At 44.2% G+C, this 26886-nt stretch overlaps 3 protein-coding genes across 11 annotated transcripts; 1 reads left to right on the top strand and 2 right to left on the bottom strand.

The window, feature by feature from the left end:
- Window positions 1-931: 931 nt before the first annotated feature.
- On the bottom strand, window positions 932-6159 carry LOC106636000 (uncharacterized). Of its 7 annotated transcripts, none has more exons than XM_089589649.1 (5): window positions 5633-6159; window positions 5288-5529; window positions 4356-4550; window positions 3965-4123; window positions 932-3887 (listed from the first exon to the last, which is right to left on the bottom strand). In XM_089589649.1, the coding sequence occupies exons 3-5, from the start codon at window positions 4530-4532 to the stop codon at window positions 2136-2138; spliced, it is 2088 nt and encodes a 695-aa protein (XP_089445775.1). In that variant the 5' UTR covers window positions 4533-4550; window positions 5288-5529; window positions 5633-6159; the 3' UTR covers window positions 932-2135. The 7 variants fall into 7 exon arrangements, with proteins under 7 accessions (XP_089445775.1, XP_089445772.1, XP_014203705.2 ...); XM_089589646.1 differs by having other exon boundaries at window positions 5629-6159; XM_014348219.3 differs by having other exon boundaries at window positions 5288-5548; window positions 5629-6159.
- Window positions 6160-8328: 2169 nt separating this feature from the next.
- On the bottom strand, window positions 8329-13562 carry LOC106635969 (aminopeptidase N). Of its 3 annotated transcripts, none has more exons than XM_023390635.2 (15): window positions 13478-13562; window positions 13159-13286; window positions 12832-13094; window positions 12556-12756; window positions 12314-12469; window positions 11899-12231; window positions 11606-11756; window positions 11231-11357; window positions 10836-10929; window positions 10194-10404; window positions 9759-9972; window positions 9396-9673; window positions 9114-9313; window positions 8862-9038; window positions 8329-8803 (listed from the first exon to the last, which is right to left on the bottom strand). In XM_023390635.2, exons 2-15 carry the CDS (start codon window positions 13219-13221, stop codon window positions 8332-8334), a joined length of 2940 nt encoding a protein of 979 aa, XP_023246403.2. In that variant the 5' UTR covers window positions 13222-13286; window positions 13478-13562; the 3' UTR covers window positions 8329-8331. The 3 variants fall into 3 exon arrangements, with proteins under 3 accessions (XP_023246403.2, XP_089445782.1, XP_014203652.2); XM_089589656.1 differs by having other exon boundaries at window positions 13153-13286; XM_014348166.2 differs by having other exon boundaries at window positions 13516-13559.
- A 2767-nt stretch (window positions 13563-16329) lies between these two features.
- LOC106636050 (thyrotropin-releasing hormone-degrading ectoenzyme) lies at window positions 16330-23893 on the top strand. Its single transcript, XM_014348284.2, has 16 exons — window positions 16330-16465; window positions 19450-19649; window positions 19738-20180; window positions 20266-20421; window positions 20497-20796; window positions 20876-21056; window positions 21144-21297; window positions 21375-21456; window positions 21551-21731; window positions 22092-22314; window positions 22390-22667; window positions 22752-22924; window positions 22994-23161; window positions 23228-23368; window positions 23436-23517; window positions 23582-23893. Exons 1-16 carry the CDS (start codon window positions 16417-16419, stop codon window positions 23738-23740), a joined length of 2970 nt encoding a protein of 989 aa, XP_014203770.2. The 5' UTR covers window positions 16330-16416; the 3' UTR covers window positions 23741-23893.
- The last annotated feature ends 2993 nt before the right edge of the window (window positions 23894-26886 follow it).

Consider the following 26886-nt stretch of genomic DNA (forward strand, 5'->3'; position numbering starts at 1 on the left):
GCAAGCGCTACCACTGCTACCAGCAGAGCAGTATGTAGAGTGTGTGTTTTCTTTTCTTATAAGTTGGAGGCGGTAGTATCGCTCGATACACATTCTCATGCAGTGCTGCCGCTAAAGTGGTTACCATTTTCAATGTTGATTCTTATATGAGAGAGAAAATTAGTTGTAGCGGTGGCCATCAACGTCAACCCAGTGGTTACATTGTTAAAATCGCTTTTTTATGTAGATGTCGTGGCCGGGCTTGCGTACATATATATGTGCCCCTTACACTTACATGGACTAATTTTGTAGCGAAACTTTCGCTTATCGGCTCATGTTTCCCTACTGTAAAGTGTGTAAACACATTATACTTAAGAATATTATAAGTATCACTTCCGCGCTACATGTGGTTGTGCGAAAATATAACTCGCTAATAGTATATTATATCATTATATGTTTATTGACTTGAACGGAACCACCTATATAAAGGCTTTTGTTTTTATAATAACATACAAATTGACCGAGTTATTTACATGTATTGCAAAGTCTTCATTTAAAAATGGGAGGGGGTTATTAAATAAATAAATTTTTTTACATTAAAGTCTGCAGTGTTCTTAGTAATTTCCATTTTTTAATCTATCCTTATTTTCACAAGTAAAAGAGCTGATAACCTGTTTAAATTAATTATTTCGTGAGATCATTTTGAATTATGATCTACGTAAGGGCTAAATGGAGTAGTTTCGTTGAAAAATTTTAAAGTCGTGAACGCACAAAGATGACAAGTTTAAATGATTATTTTTTCTTTATTACTTTTTTTTGGATCAGAATTTAGCGGAAAATCGGTTTGCGATAATCTGACTTGCGCAGATCGATATATATATATATATATATATATATATATATATATATATACGTAACCAAAAGAGGAATAAGTTATTGACTATTTTTTAACATTAATCTTATAGGAAAAGAGTTGTAATTAAAAGTATGAAAAAAACTTAGTCATTCTTTCAAGTATTTGTATTTAATAAAAATTGAAGCACACGCTTTGGTTTGACAACTATTTTTCCCCACAAGAGGATCATATTACAAAGCGATTAAAACAAATTTCACGCTATTGCCCTGATTTAAACTTATTCACTTTTTTCATGTCTCGTCTACCGGGTTAAAATAAAAATGTTTTAACTGGAGTGACTAAGATTTATTTGAACTTTGCTTTCTTTTAAAAAGAATTGGTGTTATAATTTATATTATTCATTTACAAAAATAATTTTACGCACTGTACATATCGCCTTGCGATTCATAATTTTGTAGAAAAAAAATACATGTAACTTATTAAAAAGTTAATATTAGTAGCCTGATGTAAATGTATTTTTTATATGCTAAATTTCATATTGCAATTAAAAATAAAAGTAACTTAAGCATGATCCAAAATCATCACGTATTTACATTATAAATAATTTTGTAAATTTTTACAAAAAAAGTGTTAGTATTAAATTGTTGTTATTTCTCTGATATTAATAAAGTTGCTATTCAATTTTTATGACGTTTACACATTTTAATCAATAAAAAATATCAAATACATACTTTTAAATGGTTTTCAAACTTCATTTCATAATGCAGAAGTCAATTAAAATTTACAGTTATCAACAAATATATGTAATTATATATAAATTTTGAAATATACAAAATCAACTTGTTAATACTATTATTGAAGTAAAAGACTACAACCGAACCGCAAGAAATTAATAACGGTGAATTACTATTAATTTATAAATTTTATGATTACTTAATTTATTCTCGAGTAAGTTCAATCGTATTCGATATAAACATATTCCGATCCGTACCTTAGCATTGGGTATTTTACATGAATCACGTTACCCACGTTACCACAGTGTGACTTTTCTTATATCAATAGAAATCGATTTACAATACACAAAATTATACAGTGTAATAATAATAGCTTAGTAGTTAAATGATATTTTGTTACAAAATTTACAAAAACAATTATCAATTGTAAGTATCATTATGCTAGTTAATTTTATAAAAAAATTAATCTGAACAAATTTACAATGTACATAAAGTAGGAGTGCCATTAAACACAGTACCGCACCTTATCCAAATTTCAGACCCTAACTTTCTGCAAAACAACGCAGTTATGGCCGTCCGTTAACAGCGGTCCCACTTAAGCTGGCAGTGGTGCCGTCGGACAGAGACCTTTTTCGAAGTTTTGAACATGGTGAAGACGTTCTTATCTGTATATGACAAACTGCACTAGCATTTTCTTCTACTTCAATGTCGTGCATGTTTTGCTTCTTTGCAGGAGCAACAGTCTCGTGCAACGGCGAATTTTTCCTCTTGAGATTATTAGGTTCTTGTTTCGTCGAAGCAACCGACGATCGCGTTTTTCTTGGTTGGTGGTCGAGAGTTGCCTGCATCCTCTCGAGAGCCGCACGCAAAGGCAGCAAGCCTACTGCGAAAGGTATCTCAGCGCTTTGTGAGTATTCGAGAAACTCCTCGTTCACCTCGCCGTCCTCAGTCATGTCCGACATGTCACCCCATAGAGCTCGATTCACCGACGACGCTCTAATATTTGATTTGACGGGAACATCGTTCAGATGCTGATTATCTCCAGCTACGGTCTCAGTCGCTTCTGGTCTTTCATGCACGCTGACGGGATTTGTCAATTTTTCTACCGTCTTTGGCTTATCACTACTCTTGGCCAGGTGATTCTTAGGTGCACATCGGTCAACGAGCTTAGACGTTCTACGCAGCGGTCGCGAGTGACTCTTACTCGTAGATTGTGTTGCTGTCACGATCACTTTTACATTAGGAACTCTACGTTCTAATTCTTTGTTCTTGCGTTTTGTACGTGAAAATAATTTTATATTGTCTGGAGAGCTTTTTTTCCCGTCCTTGAGTTTCGACTTTACCTTAACTAAGGTTTCTTCGCTCTCCTGCTGATTGAGACGAACGCTTCTCCTTAGCACAGGAGTCCTATCTTCTTCTCCTCCTACTTTAACGCTATTTTTCTCATCCACGCTATGCGTTCGCGCATTTATCAGTTCCAACCTACCAGAGGGACAAAAGTCGCTTAATGAACAGCCAACGATGGACTGTATGCTCTCGTTATTGAAACTCAACAGATAATCTGAACTCTCACCGTCCAAATTTGTTTTAAGAGTTACGGGCGCTTCTTCATTCGATGAGTCGTCCGTCAAATCGATGGAATTTGAGACAAGAGGCTGGGGCAATGTTTTATCGAGGTGTGTGTGCCTTTTTAACGTATTATCGCCATTGGCTTTGCGTTTTTTGTGTGTGTAAACCTTTGAACATTGGCCCACCCGGTTGATCTCGTTGTCGGTCGACTCGGGCGTCAAGTACAGCTGTGAACTTCCCTCACCTTTGGCACAGCCATTACTCACAAATTCATAGCAACGCTTGTACAACCTCGTCGACTCCGAATCTTTTTCACAATTTTCAGAGTCCAGAGTTGATGACGAATCGCTCAGTAATTCTACAGAATTTTCCTCGTCATTTTTTCTCAATGGACCATCTTTACTTTCACTGTTTCTAAGCAACGTAGAATACATTTTGCTTTTTGGGATACCACAGGGATCCTCATACAGGGAGCGATCGTTTGGACTATCAGACAAAGTTTCAGAAATATTTTCCTCGATGTAATTTCTTTCTGACTCTGAGTCACTACTATTCGTTTCGCGGTAGTTAGATTGGCAATTTTTTTTGTTTGTGAAACTCACTCGGATGCCGTTGTCTTCATTATTTATCACACCATTGGCGCGCCCGCTGCTTCCAACGTCATTTGGCAAGTACTCTCCTTCGTTACAATTGGAACTTTGCGTTATAGAGCCAACCATATTTTCCACAAGAGACTCTAACTCTTTAACCTGAAAAGCGCATATGAAATAATTATTAACATTTGCTTCATTATTGTAAAAACGAAAGCTTAAAATTTGTTACTCACCTTAAATAATCTAGCTGCAGCTAGTAACGATGGTAAGTAAACATGAGATACTGTTGTTTCACCACAGTACATAAATTCAATCATGGCTTTTAATATACTAAAATTTAAGTCTCTAAGTAGTATAATTGGTTCAGGTCCAAGGTCTTCTGCTAAGATTTCCTGAAAAAAAGGAAAGTCTACTTGTAACATGTATGCCATACAATTATGGAGAGTATTACTGTATGGTTGGAGTTTTCATTTTTATGAAACAACATCTTATTAGAAAGGAATTACGTAATTTGTCGTAAAATCTACCTGACAAACTAAATAAATAATAGTTTGAATGATTGAACGGGCCAACTTAGATACTGGGCTTATGCATGGATACATATACATAAAAAAAGGTACATACCTCAAAATAAAGACTGCAAGAAGCTAATACTAGTTTGTGAACTCTTAACTTTTGTTCATCACATATGAGAGTAACATCGACTAGTGTCTGTCTAGCTAATAATCCACTAAATCTCTCAGTTACATATGCTGCATGGCCAGGCCATTGCAGCACGTATTCTCTGCCGCTTTCCACCATGATCAGCAACAGATTGAACTGCAAAAGATAAAAATAAATTGTTGTATTTGTGAGGTGAATAACAATAATAAATTTGATATAAGTAACTGGCGAATGATGTTAAGAGTGAACGTATACGTCAGATTCCCTTATAGATTAGCCACAAACTTTTTTTTCAATAGAGATATTTATGTGGCTAGTATATGTATTAGATGTAAATTTATTAATTGATAAAGAGCGTATTTTCTATTATGCTTTTGCATAATTAAAAATTAGTTTTCATTGATACAAGAATTTTTCACGCTCGGATACTTTAAACTTCAATGTGGACAAAATTATTGAGATATTTCTTATACATTACTGTTTATAACTTGGTCGCTAAGCTTAGTGCTTGAATCTATTTATATAATACTTTTTTTTTTATTTTGGGTTAGGTGAGCTAAATCTACAATTTGAAATCCTTGAAATGCTAAGACTACAATGCTGCAGCTGTGTAAAATGACAAAATAATGAGTAGTTAAGTATGTATCTTTATCTTGGATAAAAAAATTTGAAAAATAAAAAAAACGTTAATTGCAGCTTTATCTCTTAATACTTGATTCAATTTGTTGATAATTGCAGAATAAAAGATGTTTTTAGCAAACACTTAGTTGAGATATCTTAAACATCTGTTGAAAGTTGCTGCCAATCCCAAATCCCTTGTCTAAAGTGTAACCAAGGGCCAGCTGTCATTACCTTCTTGTAATTATGTAAAACTCAACAACAAGAACTTTCACCTTATTAAGGAAGTCAGAGGCACTTTCTAGACTGGCTCCCAGCTCCCAGTGTCCCAGTGCTATCTCAGTTATGCAAAAAGCCTACCACCTATACGATTGAAGATTGGAAACGAAAAGAAAACGAAAAATTCCACACTGGCTCTCCTTTCTCCTTGCCCCTGAAGGCTGTGTGTGTTTGCTAGTCATGTCTTGAAAGTTAAACAGGAGAGCTTTGTTGTAGCGATGATGAAGACGTAGTTGCACTAGGTGGTGAAAAGGAATCTTGATAATAGGGGAATGCAAGAACATCGAAGGCAAAAGATAATAATAATGATAATAAAAATAATATTGTAGGTACCTACTCACTGAGTTATCCTAGAATCAAGCGTTCGTCAGAGGCGGGCCTCCTCCAGGACGATGCTGTTGGCTGGGACCGTCCGTGGTTGCTGAAGTACTGCTGAACGAGCAAAAAGCGATGGGGAGGATGTTGAGGAGGTGAAGAAAAAAGAATCCGGGCACTGGGAGCAGCTCGTCCTGACGAAGAGAAGGGGCATGAAAGCACGGGCCACCGGTTGGCTATCCTCAGCTACTGGCGAGCGCCTCGAACGACGTCGTCTCCTTAAGAACATGGAGAGAGCGAAGCTCCAGGTGCTGCTCTGCTATAGCCTCCTTTTGCAATGCCGTTGCTGTCGCTGCGCGTCTCACAGATGCTGCTATTACAGCTAGCTATAGCTGTTAGCTGGTAGGTATATGTCACAGATCCAATTCTTCTTGATTCTTTGCTCTTTTGCGATTGCTGTTGTACAAAATGTATAGGTATTAAGTACTGCTTCTGCACAATCTGCAATATCTGCACTGATGATGCTCCAAAAAGTATATGTGGGTGAGCGCTGTCGTACAGTAACAGTGTGCGTGTATGCGCTCGCATGTTAACATTTCGCACCAGTGTCTGTTTACTCGACTATATATATAACTACAGTCCAAAGAAAACCAAACTTGACTGTGTCAGCTTACAGTCACTAAATTGCAGCGTAATTCAAATTTCAAGTTAATTAATATATAAAACTCAATCACCCTATACTTATCTTAAGCTCTCAAGCAACTATATAATATCTAAGACCATTCAATAACCCTGTAATCACTGAGCAACCCTGTAATGCAATCCAGAAAGCTTTTAACCTGGGGGGGGAGGGGCAATAAGTTTAAAATTTTCGGGTGGCGTGTCCCGATGGTACTTCTCTTCCCGCTGTCACCTGTCCGTCCAACTCCCGTTAAAAGGAAGTTGCGGAGGTGGGGAAAGTCACTCATCATCTTCACGGAGTTGAAATTCGGCCATGTTTCGGAGCATAAGTGCGATTCGTGCCTCGATTCTCGCGAGAAAGTTGAGTATTGAGTGTATACACTTGATATATTATTATAATGTCCATGTAGTACAAAAAATGAACCCATTCGATATCGACAACTGCATTTGGTCAGTTATAGTATATTTGATTTTTTTTTTCAAGGTTTTTTCGAAGAGATCAGATTTTCAATAATGTTTTTAATGCAGAAAAATCGGAAATATCCTATTGCTAAAATATTGCAAGTCTTTGATTCCACGAAAAATTATTCATCTTTATTTCGATATTAAAATTATGCCTATTTTAATTATTGGATTTGTTTCTTTATGTGCATGTTGTATGTACGTTGTACGTATTACCTGTATAGGTAAAAAAATATAGATATAAAAAATGAGTCGATAAACGAGAAAACTGATGTACCGTAACTAGGTAAAGATAGGTAGTTTACCTACCGATCTTGTTGTAACATCATGTACACTCACCGTACCTTGATTCGCAAACCGCGAAGTTTGAATTCTTGAAGTAATTTATCGTATTAAAACACAAGGAACAACCATAACCATAAAATAAAAATATGATGATAAACAACTATCATTGTAACAACTATTGAACAATCTTAAAATCATACTTTATGTTTATTTGTCATTAAAAAATTTAAGAATTTAAACTTCGCGGTTTGCGAATCAAAGTACGGCGAGTGTACAGGTTTCCTTGTTATCGAAAAAAAGCTCCGTAGGGTGTGAGTGTCAAATGTTAACAGCGGCAGGAGCTTTAAATTTCCAAAACTAACGTAAAATCTGTTTTATTTATAAAAAATGTCATACAGAGTTTTACATAAACAATACAATTAAATCGTCGATTGTCATATTACACAAACTTAAAGCTACCACGCGTGTCTTATGTGACTTTATTTTCAATTTTATATATGTAAAAGTATAATAACGTTGGAAAGAGACGAAAAAAATGTATGGAGAGGAGTTATAATAGAATGTGTGGTCGATAAAATATTATTTACCGATCAATTTCATCATAGTTGGGTCTAAAGCTTCTAAAGTTCTCGCTGTACCACGAGGGATGAAAAAATAATACGTTACATGCATGACGTGGTTATAGGTACTGGACAGGATCGCCTTAATGGGTGAATTTCGGAATCGGCTAAAATGCAAATCCCGTCATCAAGTAAATTGACGAAAGAAAAAAAAAAGAAAAAAAATTGACACATTACGGGATATTGATATCCAACACCAGTAAAATATTACAATTACGATTAATCGGTGCCAAAGTAAAAATATTTCGACTCATAAAATTTGGCCCGTAATGCGTCTACGCGTACATAACAATGAAATCCAAGCGATTCTGTATCCATACGAACGCACCAGTAAATAATGCATACTCGCGTTAGCACCAACTTTTTTTTTTTTTTTTTTTTTTTTTTGCCGACAATATACAAGTACAATGGTTTTACTACGAGTAAGCCGCGAGAAATAAAAATAAAAGTCCATAAACCAATATAACGTGTACAATACGTGGATACTTGGACATATAATATCTAGGCTTGGGTAATGGAATAAGAGGAAAATAGCAACAGCTGCAGAGGTAATAATGAATATAAATTATAACGCCAGTAACGATTTAGTAAAGATTTAGGAGGAAAAAAAAAAAAAAAAAAATGGAAAGTAAGGAGAAGAAGAAAGAAGTAAAAGTAGAGGGAGAGGTAGGTATAGCTCAGCTAGCCGGTGCGGTCTCGTTGGCCAGACGCTTGGGGCAGAGCAATACCTCCTTCCAGTAGTGGAGCACGTGCTCGTCGGTGGACGCCGGTTTGGCGAGGTGCTCGTCGAGCCACTTTTCAATGGCCGGCAGGTTGTTCTCGCTCCAGCGCGTCTCCTGCTTGATCTTCTCGAGGGCCTCGGGCAAGAAACCCTCGGCACCCTCGAACTCGTTCTTACGTGCCTCGTGGAGCTTGGAGACGAGGTCGTAGCCCTCCTGGCTGTTGAACGAGCCGGTCGCCGACTGCACGAGACTCGTCCAGAGGCTCTTCTTACCGTCGAGCCGCTCCTTGGCCACGTCCCACTTGTCACGCAGGAAATTGAACAGCGACCGGTAGCCGTTCGCGTTGCTCGCCAACATCGAGAATATCAGGTGGATGTCCGCGTCGCTGAAGTTCCCGTTACGCTCGACTATCGCCACCTCCAGTAACCTGCGAGGATTACGGTCAAGCGATACACGTTTGGATGGAATGACGTTGATGCGTGTACCTTTCGACCTTGACGGGGTCCCTCGGACAGCTGGCCAGGGTCTTGAGGAGGTAGGTCCTCTCGCTCTGCTTCCTCTCGGGACTGTTGCGCGGGAAATTGATGACACGCTGCAGCCCAAAGTTCCACTCGTCGACGCTGCCCCACTTGAACACCGGACAGATGAACTCGTTGGCCACGCTGTTGTCAACGATAAATATATACATATACACGTGTGTGGGTCATGTTGTGGGTATATTTATGGGTGTAATTTACGGGTTGCCCTTGTCGGGTTCCTTGTCGGTCATCCATTTCTTGAACTGCTCGCGAGCCTCGGCTATGCACGGCTCGTAGCCGGCCCGGCAGAGGAAGTAGCGGGCCAGGCCTCGCAGGTGCGTCTTCCAGGACGGCTCGACCGCCCGGGTGCTCTCGCACGGCTCCGTGTACATCGGCTCGAGGAGCGAGCGCGCGTATGCCTACGATACGCAATCACTGACACGGTCACGCGCGTTTATATTTATTACATACATATAGGTGTACGGTTGATGGCACACTCGCCTGGAATTTCGTGTAGACTTGGGTGCCCTCGATGCGACCGCCCACGTGGTCGATCATCGTGAAGAAGGGCTCCCAGACCACGTGGCTCTTCTCGTGTTTGAGGAACAGGGTCATGTTGAGGGCCACCTTGAAGTAAAGCTCGTCGGCGTACGCGAGATTCCAGGCGTCGTGCAGTAGTTTGGCTCGGGTGAGGGTCGGTATGCTCTCGAAGTTGGGGCCGCGCAGGTAGTCGACGAGCAGCTGCCAATTCCTCGCGTCGTAGTTCACCGGGAACAGGCCTGTTTGTTTGCTTTAATATGTATTTTTTTTGTTTTTTTTTTTTTTTCTCGTACGCGCTTCGTTAATGCAATAGGTACAACTTACCGATTTCTTCCGGATTAATGACGACAAAGTTGTTTTTGTCGGCAATGTCGGGGATGGTGAGGTTCTGCTTGTCCTTGCTCTCGAGCAGCCACGCCTTGGGCGCGTAATCGCTGCTGTTCCATTTTTGCTGGGACTGCATCACCAGAGGTATGTTCCACCGATAAACGTTCTCCCAGTTGATCTTTGACACACGGTTCTCTCGCACGTACGTTTTCTAAACAACCAGTTATTAAGGATCTCTTGAACTATCGTCACTTTGAGGGGGGTTGCAGCCATATCCATACATTAAAAATCCACGATTTCAACGTAAAAAATGTTCGAACATGGGGAAAAAAATGGGAGATGGTGGTTTATACCATGGGCACCGCTTGGGGAACAAAAGCCCAACAATGGCACTCCAGCCCAGGGTAAGCTACAAACGTGTGATGCGTGTACCTGGCTGAAGGTGATGGTAGCGTTGTCGTAGTTACGGCTGACGGTGACGAGGGGCAGGCGCTCCTGGTCGATCCAAGTATCGGCCACCTTGTTGATGGTCAGGCCGGGGGGTAGGGCCTTGCTCTTGTTGGCGACGAAGCTCAAGCTGTCGTAGATGTCGCTCTGCGTGAAGGACCTCGGGTAGCGGCTCTCGCTTTTCAACTGGTTGGGACTGTTGACTCGTTCAATTCGATCAATCGCAATATACACACGTACAACGTGCTTACAAGAGCGATGCTTATTGCGAAAAATTTCCAAAGTCGGCAAGTGTACGTGATGTAATCGCGCGTCTCGACGTTTCCTCTTAAATTCATCCGCGGAGCAACAGCTCGCCGCGTCACGGGAAGCCAACGCCGACAATGGGCGCATTTGTTGCACCGATCCCTGCCTCGATTTATCAACTCTCCGTGACGCGGGCTGTATATGCTAACGTCGTTACGACGCGCGAATAGTCAGACGTGGCTATTTTTACGCGAATCTCCATCACGTACGGTACGCCGTTGCGTCACATACGCGTACGGAGCCAAAGGTTTTTTTTTTTTTTTTTTCTTCTTTTCGAAAGTTAAAACGAAAAAAAAAAAAAATAGCCAAGGCAGCAATTACCTGGCCGTGGCTTGGCTCTGGATCAGATGCCGCATGCTGGCCTTGAAGTTTTCCTTACCAAGGATGTAGTAGAACATACGGAAGACCAATTCAACTGCAAAAGTAAAGCAAGCTTACGCTGTAACACCTGCACTGTAACAGTAGCAAGTCGTATCTCTTCTTCTTCTGTTTTTTTTTTTTTTTTTTTTTTTTTTTTTTTTCAAACGTGATCCAACATTCACGAGAGTTTGAAGAATCGATGGCCAATGTTGACGGAGAGGTCGGCTCTTTTAATTTTCCACGCGCGTGTAAATCATGAAACGCAATTCGAGAAGAAGAAGAAAACAAAAGCTTGTTGACAGTACGAGAACAACGCAAAAGCCGTGGATTTGCGAGGTGAAATCCAAGTGACTCACTTTTGGAGAACTTTGCGTCGCGTATGATGCCGGTGCCACGGTTCGCCCCGTAGAACTTGCCGTAGCCGTAGTACAGCGAGTAAAGGATGTTCATGGGCCACTTGCCCTTCAGCTCCTCCGGGTTGATCTGCGGCAAACAACAATCAAGTCCCAAACAAAGTTTTTCTTTGGACTCATAACTTTGCCCTTTGACCCGCAAACGCAACATTAAACGCAATCTCGTCCATTTGAGCATATGTTATACATGTATTCGGTGCTCAAGTAAAATAGAGCATATTGTAATAATGACACACCTTGGAATCGAGATCAATGAAGCCGCAAAACGATTTACAAGCGCAATTTGTATCAATATGCAAGTACTATCACTGTACTCACGTCGAGGGTTGTCATCGAGGCCAAAAAGGAGTTGAGGCCCTTGTTCTCGGAGGCGTCCATCCACCGGTACGGGGTGATGGACTGTCCGATCCACTGGTACGTCAGCTCGTAGGCCGTGTTCCACACGAGCGGGCTGCTCAGCTCGCTTTCCCTGTGCACACGTTGCGTACATAATACATGTGTATACACGCACAGATGTTATACAAGATACAAGTAGTAACAGCCGCGTACGCTCAGACACGCGTATAACGCGTATTACTATACTTATCCTTCATTTATTTTGGTGTGCTCACTTGAACAGCATGAGGCCCCAATTGTCGGAAGCCTTGCTCGCCGTGTACGTGGGTAAGGCGACTACGTCGAGCTTCGGCAGCTCGATCGACCTATTGAAGTAGTCTTGCAGGTAATTGACGACCGTGACTATTTTGTCCGGCACGTTTTTGAGGGCCTCGAGGTACTCTTTGCGGCCCCAGACGCGGATCTGCACTTGTCGGCCGTCAGTCGCAGTTTTGGCCATTTTCGCGGGCGCCACCCTCTCCAGGTCCGAGATAACGAAGGCCAATTGGTGGGACGTCATCTCCGGTGTCTCCGCGAAGCTGTCGCGCACCAAATCGGGACTATCGGGCCTGTGGGAACGAGTAATTTTTTTCGTTTTTTGTTTTTTTTGTTTTAAGAAATCGTCAGCCAAAGCACCGATGCACAACTCACACGTCCTTGCTGGTCTCGAGCGGCGTGTTGGCGAGGGCCGTCATGTTCCTGGGCCGTACGAGCGACAGCCGAAACTTGGTCTTGTACTGGAGCTCGTCGTAGCCCGGGAAGAGCCTGCGAGCGTTGTTCAGGCGCAGATAGGTGGCCAGGTAGGTGCTGCACTGACGGACAGGTCTTGCATTGGTATACATGGGCCTTGTTTTCTCATATATCCCCGCATTACATGGTAATCCGTCACTTACTGTTTCTGTCCGGTCGCGTCGACGTAGTGGTGGGCAAACAGGCCCGAGGTGTCGTTGCTCGTGACGTTGCCCGCGTACCTTATGGACACCTCGCACGTCGTGCCCCGCTTGATCCGCTTCTCCAGGTGGATGAGCAGCTTGCGCGCTGTCCGCTCGACCGAACCGACCTTCACCGGTCCCGGTTTTTCGTCCTCTTCGCTCCTGTGAACAGGTTTTGGGCCATTTTTCGGGGGCTCGTGCTCGACGGCGCGTAATTACACAATTGCCTGGACTCACGAGTCCTCGGGGTCCCTATCCCGGTGTGTCCTCGTCACGGTGACGTCCGAGTCGGCGACGGCGAGGTCCGGGTGGGCGTGGAGGACGATCTTGTCGGCGCTCCCCGTCGAGTAGATCGTCACCTTGACGTGACCCCGGAACTTACCCTCGGCCAGCCGGGGCTCGATCTCGAGGTCGTAGCTCCGGGGCCGCATGTCGTCGCAGATGCACGCCGACTCGAGCTTGTGCTGCTCGTTCAGGTCGACGCTCCGCTCTCGCCTCACCTAAGCACGAGCTCTCGCGGTTCAAAGCGCCCAAAAATACAACCATGCGTTACTTTACCTGGGGCTGGGCCATGGCGAGGGCTATCAGGATCGCGGGGATCCCCAATCTTAAGGCGGATCGCCTCATTCTGCTCGCGATGCTTTGTTAGTCGAGTATCCAATTGAAGACGGAAGCGTCGCTTCGGCGATTTCCTGAAAAATGACAGTAGAGGGAAAACCCGAAAATAACAAATGGCTTGATCCTTTTGTTTTATTTTATTTTGAGAGAAGGTTTTTTAAGAACTTGGAAACCCGCCCACTCCCCCCTCCCCTAGGGTGGTGCATTGAGAAAAAAAAGAAAGAAAGTTGTGGCAAAACAGTGGGGGTGAGACAAGCGTAGGTACCGAACGAAATAAATAAAAGGAAGAAAGCTCGGTGAAACCGATGCTCGATCCTTCGCGACGTGGCGTCCACTGTTGGGACACGCGCGTAACGGGACCCCTTCGGTGCTTGCGCGCGCGTGTGTTCACCGGAGGGGAGGTCGAACAGAAGAGGAAGGAAAAAAAGAAAAAAAATTAAAAAGACACCTCGACGTTTAGCGGCTCCATCAGCGTCAATTGAGCGTTAGAGGGAGAAGGCTCGCATAGGTATACGTACACACGGGGGATTACGGCTACCAACGATCTAGGTCCAGAGCTAGTTATCCAATTGTGGTGGATAAAAGGGCCGGGCGACGCTTCTTGCGCCCGTATGCAGATAAGCGGATGCCCGGGATTAAACATGTATGTTCTTTGGTGTACACACACTTGTACATTATATGGTGACGTCGGTCCATCATTGCCGAGAGGGACGCAACACTCGTACGATCATCGTATCTGTACTGGACAAGTGTATATATATACATGAAATGCCTAGATGTGTCTCTCGGGTGTTTGACGCGAATGGGGCTCTAAGTGTGCTCACGTGGCTCACGTGTCTGGCCTATACGGGCGACGGGTGGACTTTTGTACATCAATCCGTGCTCGTTTGACTACGCTCCGTCGCTAATGCACGCGTATATATACGAGAGTGACACTTGCTGTGATAAAAATGTTGTCTATACTCGTCCCTTGCGAAAACGACACATTTGTTGGGGGCGCACACGATGATGAATCGATTACCGTGCACACTCCGTCCGACCAACGCCATTGTATACCGATTGGCTGAAAAATCCCGCTACAAATCACGGATCTCCGATGAGCTTGCAACGATTTTGTTGTTACACGCGTGATAGTAGCTCAATCGCGACGATCGGCAGTGTCACGGAAAATCAGGGTACAACTTGCAATTGCGATGAAAATTTATTTGATACAAAATGTACGTGTGTTGAAAGAGGAGAGAGAAAAAAACTTTCGTTCGGCCAAGATACAAAATTACTCATGTACGCAACGACACTTTGTCGCTTTGAACAAAGATCGGAGGGGCTGCTTTTCAACGCGTCTACGCCGATTACCCGACAACTTACCTAATAATTATAAAGTGGCCCCGTCAATTGGCTCGGTGTAAATAACCATGCGTATATTGTGTATATGTGCGGCCTATACGCAATAGTAACACATAACGTTATGTGCACGCGCAATATGAGGAGAATAAATTTATATCCCGCGTGTACAAGTTCTACGTTGTATTTTTACACTCTGTGCGGCGTGGAAGCACGCGTGGACCGAACCAATTTTTTTTTTTCATCACGATTCAAGTGTAATCGTATAAGCTTAAAACTTATACGGTAAGTGCTCTCTAGAAAGAGTTATGTACATAGGTAGGTATAACCAACGATCGTTCGATCGCGCAATAAAATGAATCTGAATTTAAAAAATCTTTTTTTTTTCTTTTCCAAAACACCAATGCACCGAGCCCCCCCCCCTCCCCTTGTTAGCGGAGGTATATGGATATAATATAGGCGTACAGCTGCAGCAACGTATCCCGAATCGGTCATTTTCATAACAAGAGGGTATATTACCAGTACACATGCTTTTCGACGACTTCCTGCTTCTACTGCGAGAGCGTATAGGTACGTATAAAACTATATTGAATGAGCGTGGAAAACTCATTGAGGATACACACATACCCATTGTGTAGCGCGTAATGTGTTTATACGTATATGATATATTATATATTCATGGCTGTGTAAAAAAAAAAAAGAAAAAAAAGTTTAATTGATAATATAATGTACGATTGTCGATTAGCTCGTGAAAACAGTAAGCAGCCGTGCCCCGAAAAATGACGTTTCTTTTGATAATAATTTTCAGGTCGATTTACCCATGTAGTAAGTATATATATGCAGTAACCGAAGAAACATAAAACACCGCGTGAATCACTGTACACCAAGACTTTTTTTTTTTTTTTTTTAATGACCGCTCGGTATACACGTATGCAGACCCAAGCGCGCGACACTAGCCATAAACCGGTACATTATAGGTACACGCGTGTTTTATCGCGCAATCGACTTATCTGGGTTGCGGGAGAGCAAAAACGATCGCTCATTGACGTGTGTGCTATTGTTTTTTCCTTCGCGTAACGCGATACACCAATCTGCACCCATATAAGCTCGATAAACGCGAAAAACGCCAAAATTTGTATACTCTCGAAGCGAACGACTGCGCGAAAAAAAATAAATGACACGTTTGGCGCGCGACGATGCTATATACAATATATAGGGACAAAAGAGGCGCGCGGTGCAATACGTGCCGTGTAGCCTCCTTTGGAAGACGGCTCGCGTGACCGGCACCGCGTGCTCCTCATGTATGCACGTAATCGCGCAAAAGAAGAAGAAGAAGAAGAAGTCGGCACTCGCGGTACCCTTAATCGAGAGGAAAACAGCGCGCGGCCGTGCGCGATGAATGAGAAGGAGGAGGAAAGAGCCGCAGAAGCGGAAAATACAAAAGGTGTGTAGGTGGGTGTAAGCAAGTGGGGGAGGGGGGGGGGCTACGGTCGTTCAGACGTACGGGCATGTATCCTCCGCAGGTGAAATAGTCGGCCGCCACCTGTAATCGCGCTCTCGACCTGCGTATCTCGCTCACTGTACAACTGGTGCAGAGTTTTGCATCGCGTGCCGTTGTTCGTTGCATTGATAATCATGCAGTTGGTGTAACGAGTAGCGGCCAGCGCGTGTGTGCGTAGGTATATACGTGCACTTCTCGAGGGGATAGTTCGCGGGTGGGGCTCGGGGTAACGTACCGCGAGAGCAGCGCGTGTGTTTTTTTTTTTTTAAAAAGGTCGCGTGATCGGGTGGGCCTGTATATACCGATATCCCGGTCGAGCAGCTCGAGAGGAGTCGGAGAGGGCTGGAGATCCCGGCCTCAGGATGAGGAGAGGCAGCGTTACCACCTACGCGGACGACAGCAGGCGGACGTGTGAGTCTTTTCAGATCCGACCCACCCTCCGGCACCTTTTTTAATCCCCCCTCCCCCCTCTCGCTATCTCCTTTTTTCATCCTCATCGGCGGTCGTCGTGATTTGTAGCTTGAGAGGTGTCGTTTCAAGGGTGCGTCGACGCGTCGCGGTTTTCTCGATGGAGAGATCGCACGAGCGAGCAATTAACGCGTCGAAGCGCGTGGAAATAAATTCTCGGTTCTTTTTTTTTTTTTTTTTTTTTTTTTCGCACCAACGTGTCGCGAGATAAGGTTTGTTTAACATTTTTCCTTTTTTTTGTTCATTCTCTTATTTTTAGCCGATCGCGCGTGCCTGTATTTAATTACTCGCGCGTGAGAGAGAGAGAGAGATGAGGTACATTACGAAACTCACGCAGCCGCGCAAACATTTGCTCTCTGCTCCCGAGGCACGCACTCGAGCACCTGTGTTTACAGATCCGCGTGTGTCTATGATATACGTGTACATATGTATATTTTTTTTTTTTTTCTTTTTCTCCCCAACGTTTTGGATAGGTGTAATTAAAAGTACCAAGAGTTGATTCGTTTGCGAAAAAAAAGTGTACACCTGGTCTGGTAAGTTTTTTTTATCGAACAATGGCATCAAAACACTTGTTCGCCTACTTATCGTTTATAACCACTGGAATTCCCGACAGTAAAAAAAAATTACTCGGTGACATTAGGTACAGTCGATTGGCTAAAGGTATATATACGTTGTTTTTTTTTTTTTTTTTTTTTTTTTTTTTTACACGCTCGTCGCATCTGCTGTTTTTCTTATTACCACCGAGAGCGAAGGTGTGCTTTATAATAGAGCGAGTGGCGTGTAATAGGCGTAGAGCTTACGAGGAGGAGGCCTTCGAGTCCCGAATGCTATTACCGAAACTGTCATTACATTTTACAACTTACGGCCACTAAAGCTGCTGCCGAGCTTATACATTACGTTATGACAACGTCGGAAGCGCTTATTTGTCCTCCTCTTCTCCTCCTCTTTATCATCTCGACAATAACGGCTCGGGATACGGAATAACGAATACACACGTGAACGTTTACGTGTATAATATGACTAAGTACCTATATACTGCATGGACGTGTCACCGTAAGAGCGTCTCGTCTCTTAAATCACCCGACAAGTGGTTTGAAAAACAAAAACAAAAAAATAAAACTTTTTTTTTTCTCACCTTATTTCCAAGCGTGTGGGTATATATACCTATACCCTTGTTTGGATATTAATATTAAAATGTCGAGTAAAATGAAAAAAAAAAAAAAATACATCATGGTCATCCTAAAAAGCTGGTGGGACGCAGTTTGAGCGAGCGCCGATGAGCATATTGAAAGCTCCCACGACGCGCTTGAATACGTTCGATGTGCGATATCTACCCCAGAGATGGAAAAAGCTACAGCGAACGAAATTAATTTTACAGCAAAATGCAGTCACATCGGCATCTCAGGGTAACAACCACAAAAGGGTTTTTACGATTCGTCGCTGAATGCCATACGAATACAAAAATAAGACTGCAATGATTTATTATTTTATCATAAAACCACGCACACGGCTTCTACACGGGAAGGGATGATGATGAAGAAAAAAAAAAAAAAAAAAATAGTACCACTCGCTGCAGCGACTAACGAACGAAAGAACGATCGTGCATTTATGCGCGAGCGGTGCTGCAGGTGGTCGTTTACTCGCTCATCGAGCGTATATTATAGACGGGTACGTATAAGTGTTACCCATACGCTCGAGCTCTCCGGTATAATGCCCAATCGTTCCGATAATTAATCACCTCCTGGTTACGGTCAGGTTGCGCGTGCACATTATACGCACAACTATACTGCCCGTGTCTCACATCGAGCCTTCTAATCGTGTACAATAAACGATGATGAGCACCTTCGTTTGCTCGCTCTCTCTCTCTCCTTATCATGTTACCCGATACATTATTGTCCACGTTATTAATTTGGCTCGATTTGTTTGGCCTATATATAGTATACACAAGGTACGACGACTGTATAGCTCCAGTCTTGGCGTTAATACCCAATCTGACGGAACCGAGTTTAGCCACTCATGGCTGCGCTCTATCGCAATGAGCTGTGAAACTCATATAGGTACGACAAAAGAGAGAAAAAAGCACCCAAGTGCATGCGTCAAGTTTAAAATGGAAATTTCGCGATTGACCGTTACGCGCGAGGACATTACGTATATACTTATTACCTGCCGGGCACCGAGTATTACTAGTTCGATGCGGCGTGTACCTCCCTGACGATGTATATGTATACACATCCACGCGGGTACATACTATATCTATATAATAGAATCGTGTTTGTTCGAAAGCACAATTGGACGACGGTAGATCCAAAGATCAGACAAACAAAGTATTGCTCCAAAAAGTAAGAATTAATATTGATGAAATAAAAAAGGATAAACTCCACTCGAACACGTAAAGAAGTTGCACGCGCGTGCGGTACACATTATAACGATGCATCCAACTATGTGCATGCACCGTTAAGCAGATATATATACATACGCGGACAGGAGGTCGGCTATCGGCAACGACCTTGTCTCCGTGCACGCGTGGTTGTTACGGTCACATGCAAGCGCTCCCGCTTCCGGAGCTCGATGCTGGGATGTTCACGTGCGCGCACGTATACGTGTGGGTACCTATTTACGCGATGAGAGATCGGGGCGATCGCTGAATGAACAGACCAGTTTTCCCGCCGATGCCCGCTGTTTATGGCTCACAGATCGGCTTTTGTATAAATAGGATCCTCTTTTTTTTTTTTTTTCTTTTTTTTTCCATTGTGCAACACATTGACGCTTCGCGCGCTTCTATACGAGACATTAGCTCGGGAAGTGCAAACCACTCGTGTAGGCGCAGTACGTATACAGGTCCCGTCGCCATCCCCGCTTCTTTCTTTTCTTTTCCTACATGATTCGACAAATATCAAAGTAATCGACAAACGCGACCATGGACGCAGCAGCCGTGATGCCCTCGAGGGAGCGGCGCAACCCGAGCAACGCCCGGCACGAGTTCAGCCTCCAGGAGGAAGAGTACGAGAGCCCAAAGGGCATGTTCATCTCGTACCGCAGTATCGCCTTTGTGTTCGTCTTCTTCCTGGCCATCCTCATCGTCGCGGCCTTTGCCGGCTTCTACGTCGTCTCACCGCCCGAGGACGAGGTCAGCTCTCTCTCTCTCTCCCCTTAATATTCCACCCCATACCGATATATCTCCCAACGTCAGCATGTATATATACGTGCCCCTCAAGGTGCCGGACGGCCTGGCGATACTGGCCCACGAGGACGAGGGCGGTGACGAGGCGCCCGAGCTCTCGGCCTCGGTCAAGCCGCTGCGCTACAGTGTCGAGCTCGAGTTCACCGTTGCCGATCCCACAGCCGGTGGGAAGGCCCGCGTCCAGCTCAAGGGCCGCGCGGACATTGCCTTCGAACACACGGCCGGCAGCAGTCCCAAGCAGTTGACCGTCAACGCCAGGCACCTGTCGGTCAAGGCCCATCGGTTGCGCGCCGTCTCGCCGGCGAGGCTCGAGCTGGCGACTCGAGCCAACAGGACCGACGAGGCGACCGGTACTTTTGTCATCCTCCTCGAGGACTCGATGGCCGATGGCAACTACTCGCTGGAGATCGAGTACGAGGCGCGGCCGGTGGACGCAGTCGCCTTGTACAACAACACGCGAGCCGGCAGCAAGGAGACGTAAGTTTGCTCCGTTCCTTTACTCGGGGTGATGATGGTCCATCTCGGTTTTCATCGGGAGTTGTTTTTTTTTTTTTTTTTTTAGAGTGCTCCTGGTGTCGAGGCTGAAGCCTGCCAGTGCCCCCCGCGTCTTTCCCACGCTGGGCGAGGCCGAGGCGAGGGCCAGCTTTTCCCTGACGCTGCTGCACCCCCGCGATGCCAGGGCCCTTTCAAACTCGCCTCTGCTGGACTCGAGCGAGCTGTAAGTAGCCTTTTTCTATGTTTCCTTGTATCCTTGATCCCATATAGGGAGTAGTGCATTGGAATAATGCAAAAGGTCCGAGGACGTGGTGATCGAGGAGTTTGGCGAGAGCCCGCGGATGCCGAGCCACGGGCTGGCCTTTGCGATCGGTAGTCTCGAGCATCTCGGGGAGTTGGCCCTCGGCAACGGGAGCAGCGTGGGCCACTGGGGCTGCGTCGACGAGCGCCACGAGTTTTACCTCCAGGACAAGCTGGCCTCGATCGTCGAGGCCTTCTACGAGCTCTTCGGTCGCGAGCGGCCGATCGGTAAGCTGGACCTCCTCGCCGCGCCCGTCGACTTTGACGGCTCGTCCGCCCCTGGGCTCATCGTCGTCAAGTAAGTCCTTGCTCCTGTCGATCTCGCGCGACGCGTGTGTGGGTTCGTTGATTTTCTTTTTTTTCCTCTCTCCACGCAGGGAGTCGCTCTTTCACACGGGGGTCGGCTCGCCGGTGCTCGCCAAGACCAGGGCGCTGCTCAACCTGATCGGACTAGTCGGCCAGCAGTGGCTCGGCGGCCTCGTCGGCGCTAAAAACTGGACCGACGCTTGGTACCTCGAGGGCTCCGTCCTCTACCTGCAATACGCGCTCGTCGACAAGGCAAGTCGTTTTCAAAAAAAGAAAATAAAACAAAATGCGCGCCAAGTTGTTGTTTTTTTTTTTTTTCACACTCGTCCGACAGTGCAGATTGACCAGAGCCTCGAGGCGTCGGAGGACTTTTTGGTCGACGTGGAGCTCGAGGCCATGGAAAACGACGGCTACCTCATATCGAAGGCCCTGAGCGCCAAGGTCGAGCACAATCGAGTCGAGGCTTTCGACTTGGACGACAACTACCGCAAAGGTGAGAGAGCGTGTTCCATTGGGCTTTACCCGAGGTTTTTTTTTTTTCTTCCAATGTTTGCCCTCCGTATTTTTCAGGCGCGTGCCTCGTACGCATGGTGCACCAGGTGCTGGGCGAGGACGCCTTTGCCCGGGGATACACCGATTTCATCAAACGCTGGTCGGTAAAAAGTAACCACGAGCCGCATCCATGTCGTATACACCGTTGCTCGAGCGACTCGTAACCAGTAGGTGTGCGTGTGTTGTCGTTGCAGGAGTCACTCGAACGCCGACGCCAACGAGTTTTTGCTCTCGGTCACGGGGAACGCGACGACGGGCGGCGTGGGCGAGTCGCCGAGACTGGACGAGGTCTTTCGCAGTTGGACGCGGCAGCCCGGCTATCCCCTGATCACCGTCAAGTGGGACCGCGACAACGACACCGTCACCATACGCCAGGTACGCCTATATACCACTCTCGAACCAACATTTATTAACCGAAACGACGAACGCAGCAAAGAGTATACGTAGGTATCTGTTGACGAGTCGAGTGATGTTTTTTTTTTTTTTTCTGGTCATAATGCCTTTTGTCGGTCTCGATGATGGGTTGTACTCTATTGCGTATACACCTATCACGGGGGGGCGAGTCAAATCGCGGAGCGTTTTACGAGGCGTAGAAAGTAGGCTGTCGTTAAAAAATATAGCCGCGCTTGCACCGTGGCTCGATCGTGTTTATCGTTTTGTTTATTCTCTCCTCGAGACGTAAAAGTATATTTGGAAGAGTGACGCCTCGCACGATTAATCATCATTGCTATGCAGGAGAAATTCAACTTTGACGAGTACTCGAGCGACGAGGAGGAGCGCCCGGACCGCAGGCTGCGCTGGTGGGTGCCGCTGACTTACGTGGACTCGCGAAGAAACGACTGGTCCGAGCCGTCGTTCGTTTGGCTCAAGGGCACCGAGGAGATGGTGCTCGAGAACTTTGGACGGGCCACGGGCCGCGACAACGACTCCTGGGTTGTTTTCAACGTGGACAAGCGCGGTCCGTATTAAATTTACCCATTTTTTTCCCCAAAAATATACAAACAGCGCTAGTATAACGTTAATGCTCATGCAGGCTACTATCGCGTCAACTACGACGAGGCGACCTGGCGGGGGATCGGCTCGGCCCTACTGGCCAACCACACGAGCATACCCCCAGGGACGAGGGCAGCTCTGATCGACGACGCCTTGAGCCTCGCGCGCCAGGGCAGCCTCGACTACGGGACGGCTCTCGAGCTACTCGGCTACATCGGCAACGCGGAGCTCGACTACGCCCCTTGGCGCGCCCTCGCACGGCACGCCTCGCAGCTCGACTTTGCCCTCTACGAGACCAACTCCTACCCCGAGTTCCAGGCGAGTAGATCCTTTTTTTTTTTTTTTTTTTTTTTTTCTCCTCCTCCTCCTCCTTTGCTGTGACGGTGTTTGTCCCGATCGCAGGAGTTTATGCGCAACATCGCGTCGCAACTGTTCGACGAGACAAAGGCCAAGCTCGACCAGGGCTCGCCGCTGGCCGTCCTGGCCATACAGCTGGCTTGCTCGTTCGAGAATCAAAAGTGCACCAGCTGGGCGAGGAGCCAGTGGGACAACGTCTTAAGGGACAACGAGTACGCGTGAGTATTCCCCGATGGGGCGTAAAATTGATTTATCACCCGTGTATACGTGTTGTGGGTGGATTGCAGGTTGGCGAAACACGTCCGGGAGACGGTGTACTGCGTGGGTGCGCAGCGGGGCGGTAGGGAGGAGTTGTCCCACCTGGTGCAGAAGCACGCGGAGACGAGCGACCGGGACGAGAAGAACCGACTGCTGTCGGCCCTCGGTTGCTTCCAGACTCCCTGGATCCTGCAGAGGTGAGTCCGCGCCCCCATCTTTTGGTCCAACAGTGATGGAATGACGGGTGCCTTTTTCTTATTTAGTACCCTCAACGAGATCCTCGAGTCGGACAAGTTCGACGAGCACGACGTCAGGGTGATACTGAAGTCTTACTCGAAGAACCCGGCGGCTGCCCAGGCAGCTCGTAGATTCGTCCAGGAGAACTGGAAGGAGATCGTGAAAAGGTACCCATACTTTGTATATGGCATATTATGCGCGTTGCGATGCATAATAATATACTCTCTGTTGCAGGTTCTCGCACTCGTACTGGACGATGAAGGCGTTCGTCGAGGCGTCGACGAGCCTACTGTTCACCGAGCACGACCTGAACGAGGTAAAATAAGGGCGCGGCGGTCACGAGTGTGATTTTGTTATTGCGAGTGTCTTGTGTGTCGTAGTTCAATGCCTTCCGGGACAAGAACATCGACAGCCTGAAGGCGATGGGCCACTGGGTGGCTTTGAACGAGATGAAGGCCTCCTCGTGGATATTCCGGCTCAAACAGTCCTTCGACAGTCTCCAGAGGTGGTTCAAGAGCCGCTCGAGCGACGACATCTAGAGCTGTCAACAGCGTGTACACGTGTAGTGAGCATACGTATACCAAAATGTGTGTGAGCACACGAGATCATTGGTTTCATTGTTTATCAATATCGTACAAAATTATTATTTGTAGATAACGAGTTTAACGCGTACCTTGCGAGTGCAAAGTTGGATTTTATAAAGTTCCTTGAGTCAACGTGAGAAATTCAGCGATATTTTTCTTTTCTCAAGGATGGGAGGAAAAACAACGTGATGGAAGAGGATCGGAGGAGGTGGGAAAAATAAATAGAGAGTCTCGACGACGGACACGACGTGTTCTACCACAACAATGTTTTATTTCGTCAAATGCTTTTTCTTTCCAAGCATAATTTATTTATATATAAAACAAAGCAACAATTTTCCGTCCCTCATCATTTTTATTCTAGAAAGACGCCCGTAACATTGTATTTTTTTTTTTTTTTTTTTTTTTTTTTATAACGAACCTGCACACACAATTACACACTACACGTGGAGTCACACTCTAACCCGATGATCACATAAATTTTGTTTTTCTTATTGCTTACCTTTAATCGACACAATCGTTTTTTTTCTTTCTTTCTTTATTTGTTTTATTTTATTTTATTTTATTTTTTTTTTTTTTTTTCGCAACGTCGCTCGGCACGTATACGTTCGTTTTTTCTTTCTTTAGCTTATTTTACGTATATTGTTACAATATAACCATTGAATGACAGAAAAAAAAAAAACGATACGATCGGTACATGTACGGCCAATGCACATCGTTGATTTTACAACGTTTACATACTTTTTGTCAACAAAACGGAAAATAAAGTCATCGATTGGACACTTGCCACGTGCATACACGTACTTTTATGCGCTAATTAATTTATATAGACTCGGTTTACTCTGTATTCTGCGGCCAATCATTTCAATCTCAGTAGTTAATTGTTTTAGCTACAACACTGTGTATATATATTTATGTTACTATTATTATTATTATTATTATTATTATTATCTATAATAGAGCGCATTTCTGTATCCATGTATTATGACTACGTTATTATTTTGCTGTTGTATTTTACTGCGATAATCTCTGTCGCCGCGATTTTACAATTTAAGTGAAATGTGTCGAGAAACGTCGTGTGTTGTTTAATTTTAACAATCTTTCGCTGTACAATAATTCAATGAAAAGTTTTTATTTGATCATATGTCGATACAACAATACAATACAATATGAAGCTTTGGGGGAATTTACGTCGTACTATTTTTTTTAATTATTTTTTTTTTCTCTTGTGTCGCGATAATTACATTTTTACATAACGAAATGACAACAACTTACCTTGCGAATAAATTAGAATGCTTTTTGCCGTCCAAACTAGGATATTTTTTTTTTTCTTCAAGTACCTTTTGAAGGTATTATATTTACACGTTATTTACAACTGCCCACTTACACGTTATATATAGGTATGTGTACATATAAAAAAAATTTGTTTTTTTTTTTCCTTGCTGTCAGTACATCTATACATTTTTATAAAATACAACTTAAATTTCAAAAAGGTATTATTATACTTATTGGTGACGAACGAAGGAAATTTTTTTTGTTTTAATTAACGAATGTACTTAATGAGAGAAAAAAAATCGTTTTCAAATTGAAAAACTTTTACAATACTTTGATGACTACCGTATGATATTTTTGAAATATCTCTGGCGCCGGTAAATTATTGTCGCACGGAAACTTTCTCAATCAGTGAGACTCTCCGAAATAGAGCATTTGTATGAATTATTGCACGAATTGGACACTATCAAGGGGCTCACGTAACTTGGATTATCCACCTGTATTATTGTTATCTCTGCGTACAAGTCTCCTGTACCATAATATAATGTGCAATAAACCCAAGTATACCTGTATCAACTAGAATTAGGTTATTTTAATTATGTTGTTAAATAAATTAAATTAATTCGTAGGTAAAATAATAAATGTGTAGTGTATTCGATGTGGCTCTTCTTTATTTCGTGTACTCGACTGGTTGGCACCACATTTCCAATGTGAAAAAAGAAACGGGTAATACGTTACGGACATATTTACGTTACATTCGATGCTTCGCCATAAACCTATACACACCGACTACTACGCGGCCGATACCCCTTATCGGTAAATCTACGATTCTATCAAAAATTCTATCAATAGTTTACAGCATTTACTTTCATCCAAAAACTTTGCAAGTTTCCAACGAACAAAGCAAATCGATAACGCCGATAAACTTTTTTTTTTTTTTTTTTTTTTTTTTTTTTTCCTCAATACATTAAATATCTGTTTCATGTCAGTGTTTTATTTATTTTTCGTTGAATGGCTTCTTACACCAGCTATTATTTATTTAATACGTGCGGTCTAGTCTATTAATATACGTGCCCGTTAGATGCGCGAAATTATAATTGCTCGACTTGTTGGCATCGATATTTATCTGCGAGTGGTATTTATTTAGAGTTCATCCCGACTGTCGCTTTGTTGCACTTATGCCCAAACGGATTTTCTCCGTTTCCCTTGTCTTTTTTAAGAAAGTATCAAGAAGAAAAACAAGGTAAATACACCCAAAAACGGGAAAGTAGGTGATTCCTTCATCTCCAGCGAAAAAACCAAAACTTGCAAAAATCGAACGCTCCCTTTCATTTTTACAATGTATCGAAACAAAAAAACAAAAAAAAACGAAAAGCTTGCTCGATATCTCAATGTACACACCGACAGTTTCTCATCGAAATACACGATGGAACCGAATGAAAAATATCTTGGATTCCCAACGCAACTCGGCGTGCAATTTCCCAGCTGGAAACAAATAAACCAACTCGCGAACAATGGTACACGGCTCACCGAGATTTGCACGCTCGAAAAACAAAAGGTGTAAAAAAAAAAAAAAAAAAAAAGAGAGAGGCGCAGAGAGGGAGAGAAAAAACCGAGACACGATACTCTGTATGCTGCCCCACACACAATATGCACGCAGATTGAGAATCGAGAGTCGCGCCCTCAACACTGGAGATGCGTATTTACACGTCAGGGGGGGCGAGGGGGCGCTTTGTTTAATTTTTTTTGTTTGCCTACAACTACCGACTTTAGAATTCGTATGCTTTACTCCTCCTTATTGATTACATGGTTAATGTCGCTTCGCGGAAACG

Source organism: Copidosoma floridanum, unplaced genomic scaffold, assembly GCF_036245765.1.
Source record: "Copidosoma floridanum isolate Cflo_tuat_1 unplaced genomic scaffold, Cflo_Japanese_pri ptg000009l, whole genome shotgun sequence".
NCBI lineage: Eukaryota > Metazoa > Arthropoda > Insecta > Hymenoptera > Encyrtidae > Copidosoma > Copidosoma floridanum.

What these genes read in the sequence shown, in the direction of transcription:
- LOC106636000 (XM_014348220.3), bottom strand. Translation starts at nt 4,532, where the DNA reads ATGGTGGAAAGCGGCAGAGAATACGTGCTGCAATGGCCTGGCCATGCA. An exon ending in CTTGCAGTCTTTATTTTGAG is followed by an intron (nt 4,124 to 4,355) that starts GTATGTACCTTT and finishes CCTTTTTTTCAG; the next exon opens with GAAATCTTAGCAGAAGACCT. An exon ending in CTGCAGCTAGATTATTTAAG is followed by an intron (nt 3,888 to 3,964) that starts GTGAGTAACAAA and finishes TGCGCTTTTCAG; the next exon opens with GTTAAAGAGTTAGAGTCTCT.
- LOC106635969 (XM_089589656.1), bottom strand. Translation starts at nt 13,221, where the DNA reads ATGAGGCGATCCGCCTTAAGATTGGGGATCCCCGCGATCCTGATAGCC. An exon ending in TCGCCATGGCCCAGCCCCAG is followed by an intron (nt 13,095 to 13,152) that starts GTAAAGTAACGC and finishes GCTCGTGCTTAG; the next exon opens with GTGAGGCGAGAGCGGAGCGT. An exon ending in GACCCCGTCAAGGTCGAAAG is followed by an intron (nt 8,804 to 8,861) that starts GTACACGCATCA and finishes TAATCCTCGCAG; the next exon opens with GTTACTGGAGGTGGCGATAG.
- LOC106636050 (XM_014348284.2), top strand. Translation starts at nt 16,417, where the DNA reads ATGAGGAGAGGCAGCGTTACCACCTACGCGGACGACAGCAGGCGGACG. An exon ending in TCTCACCGCCCGAGGACGAG is followed by an intron (nt 19,650 to 19,737) that starts GTCAGCTCTCTC and finishes GTGCCCCTCAAG; the next exon opens with GTGCCGGACGGCCTGGCGAT. An exon ending in CCGAGCACGACCTGAACGAG is followed by an intron (nt 23,518 to 23,581) that starts GTAAAATAAGGG and finishes TGTGTGTCGTAG; the next exon opens with TTCAATGCCTTCCGGGACAA.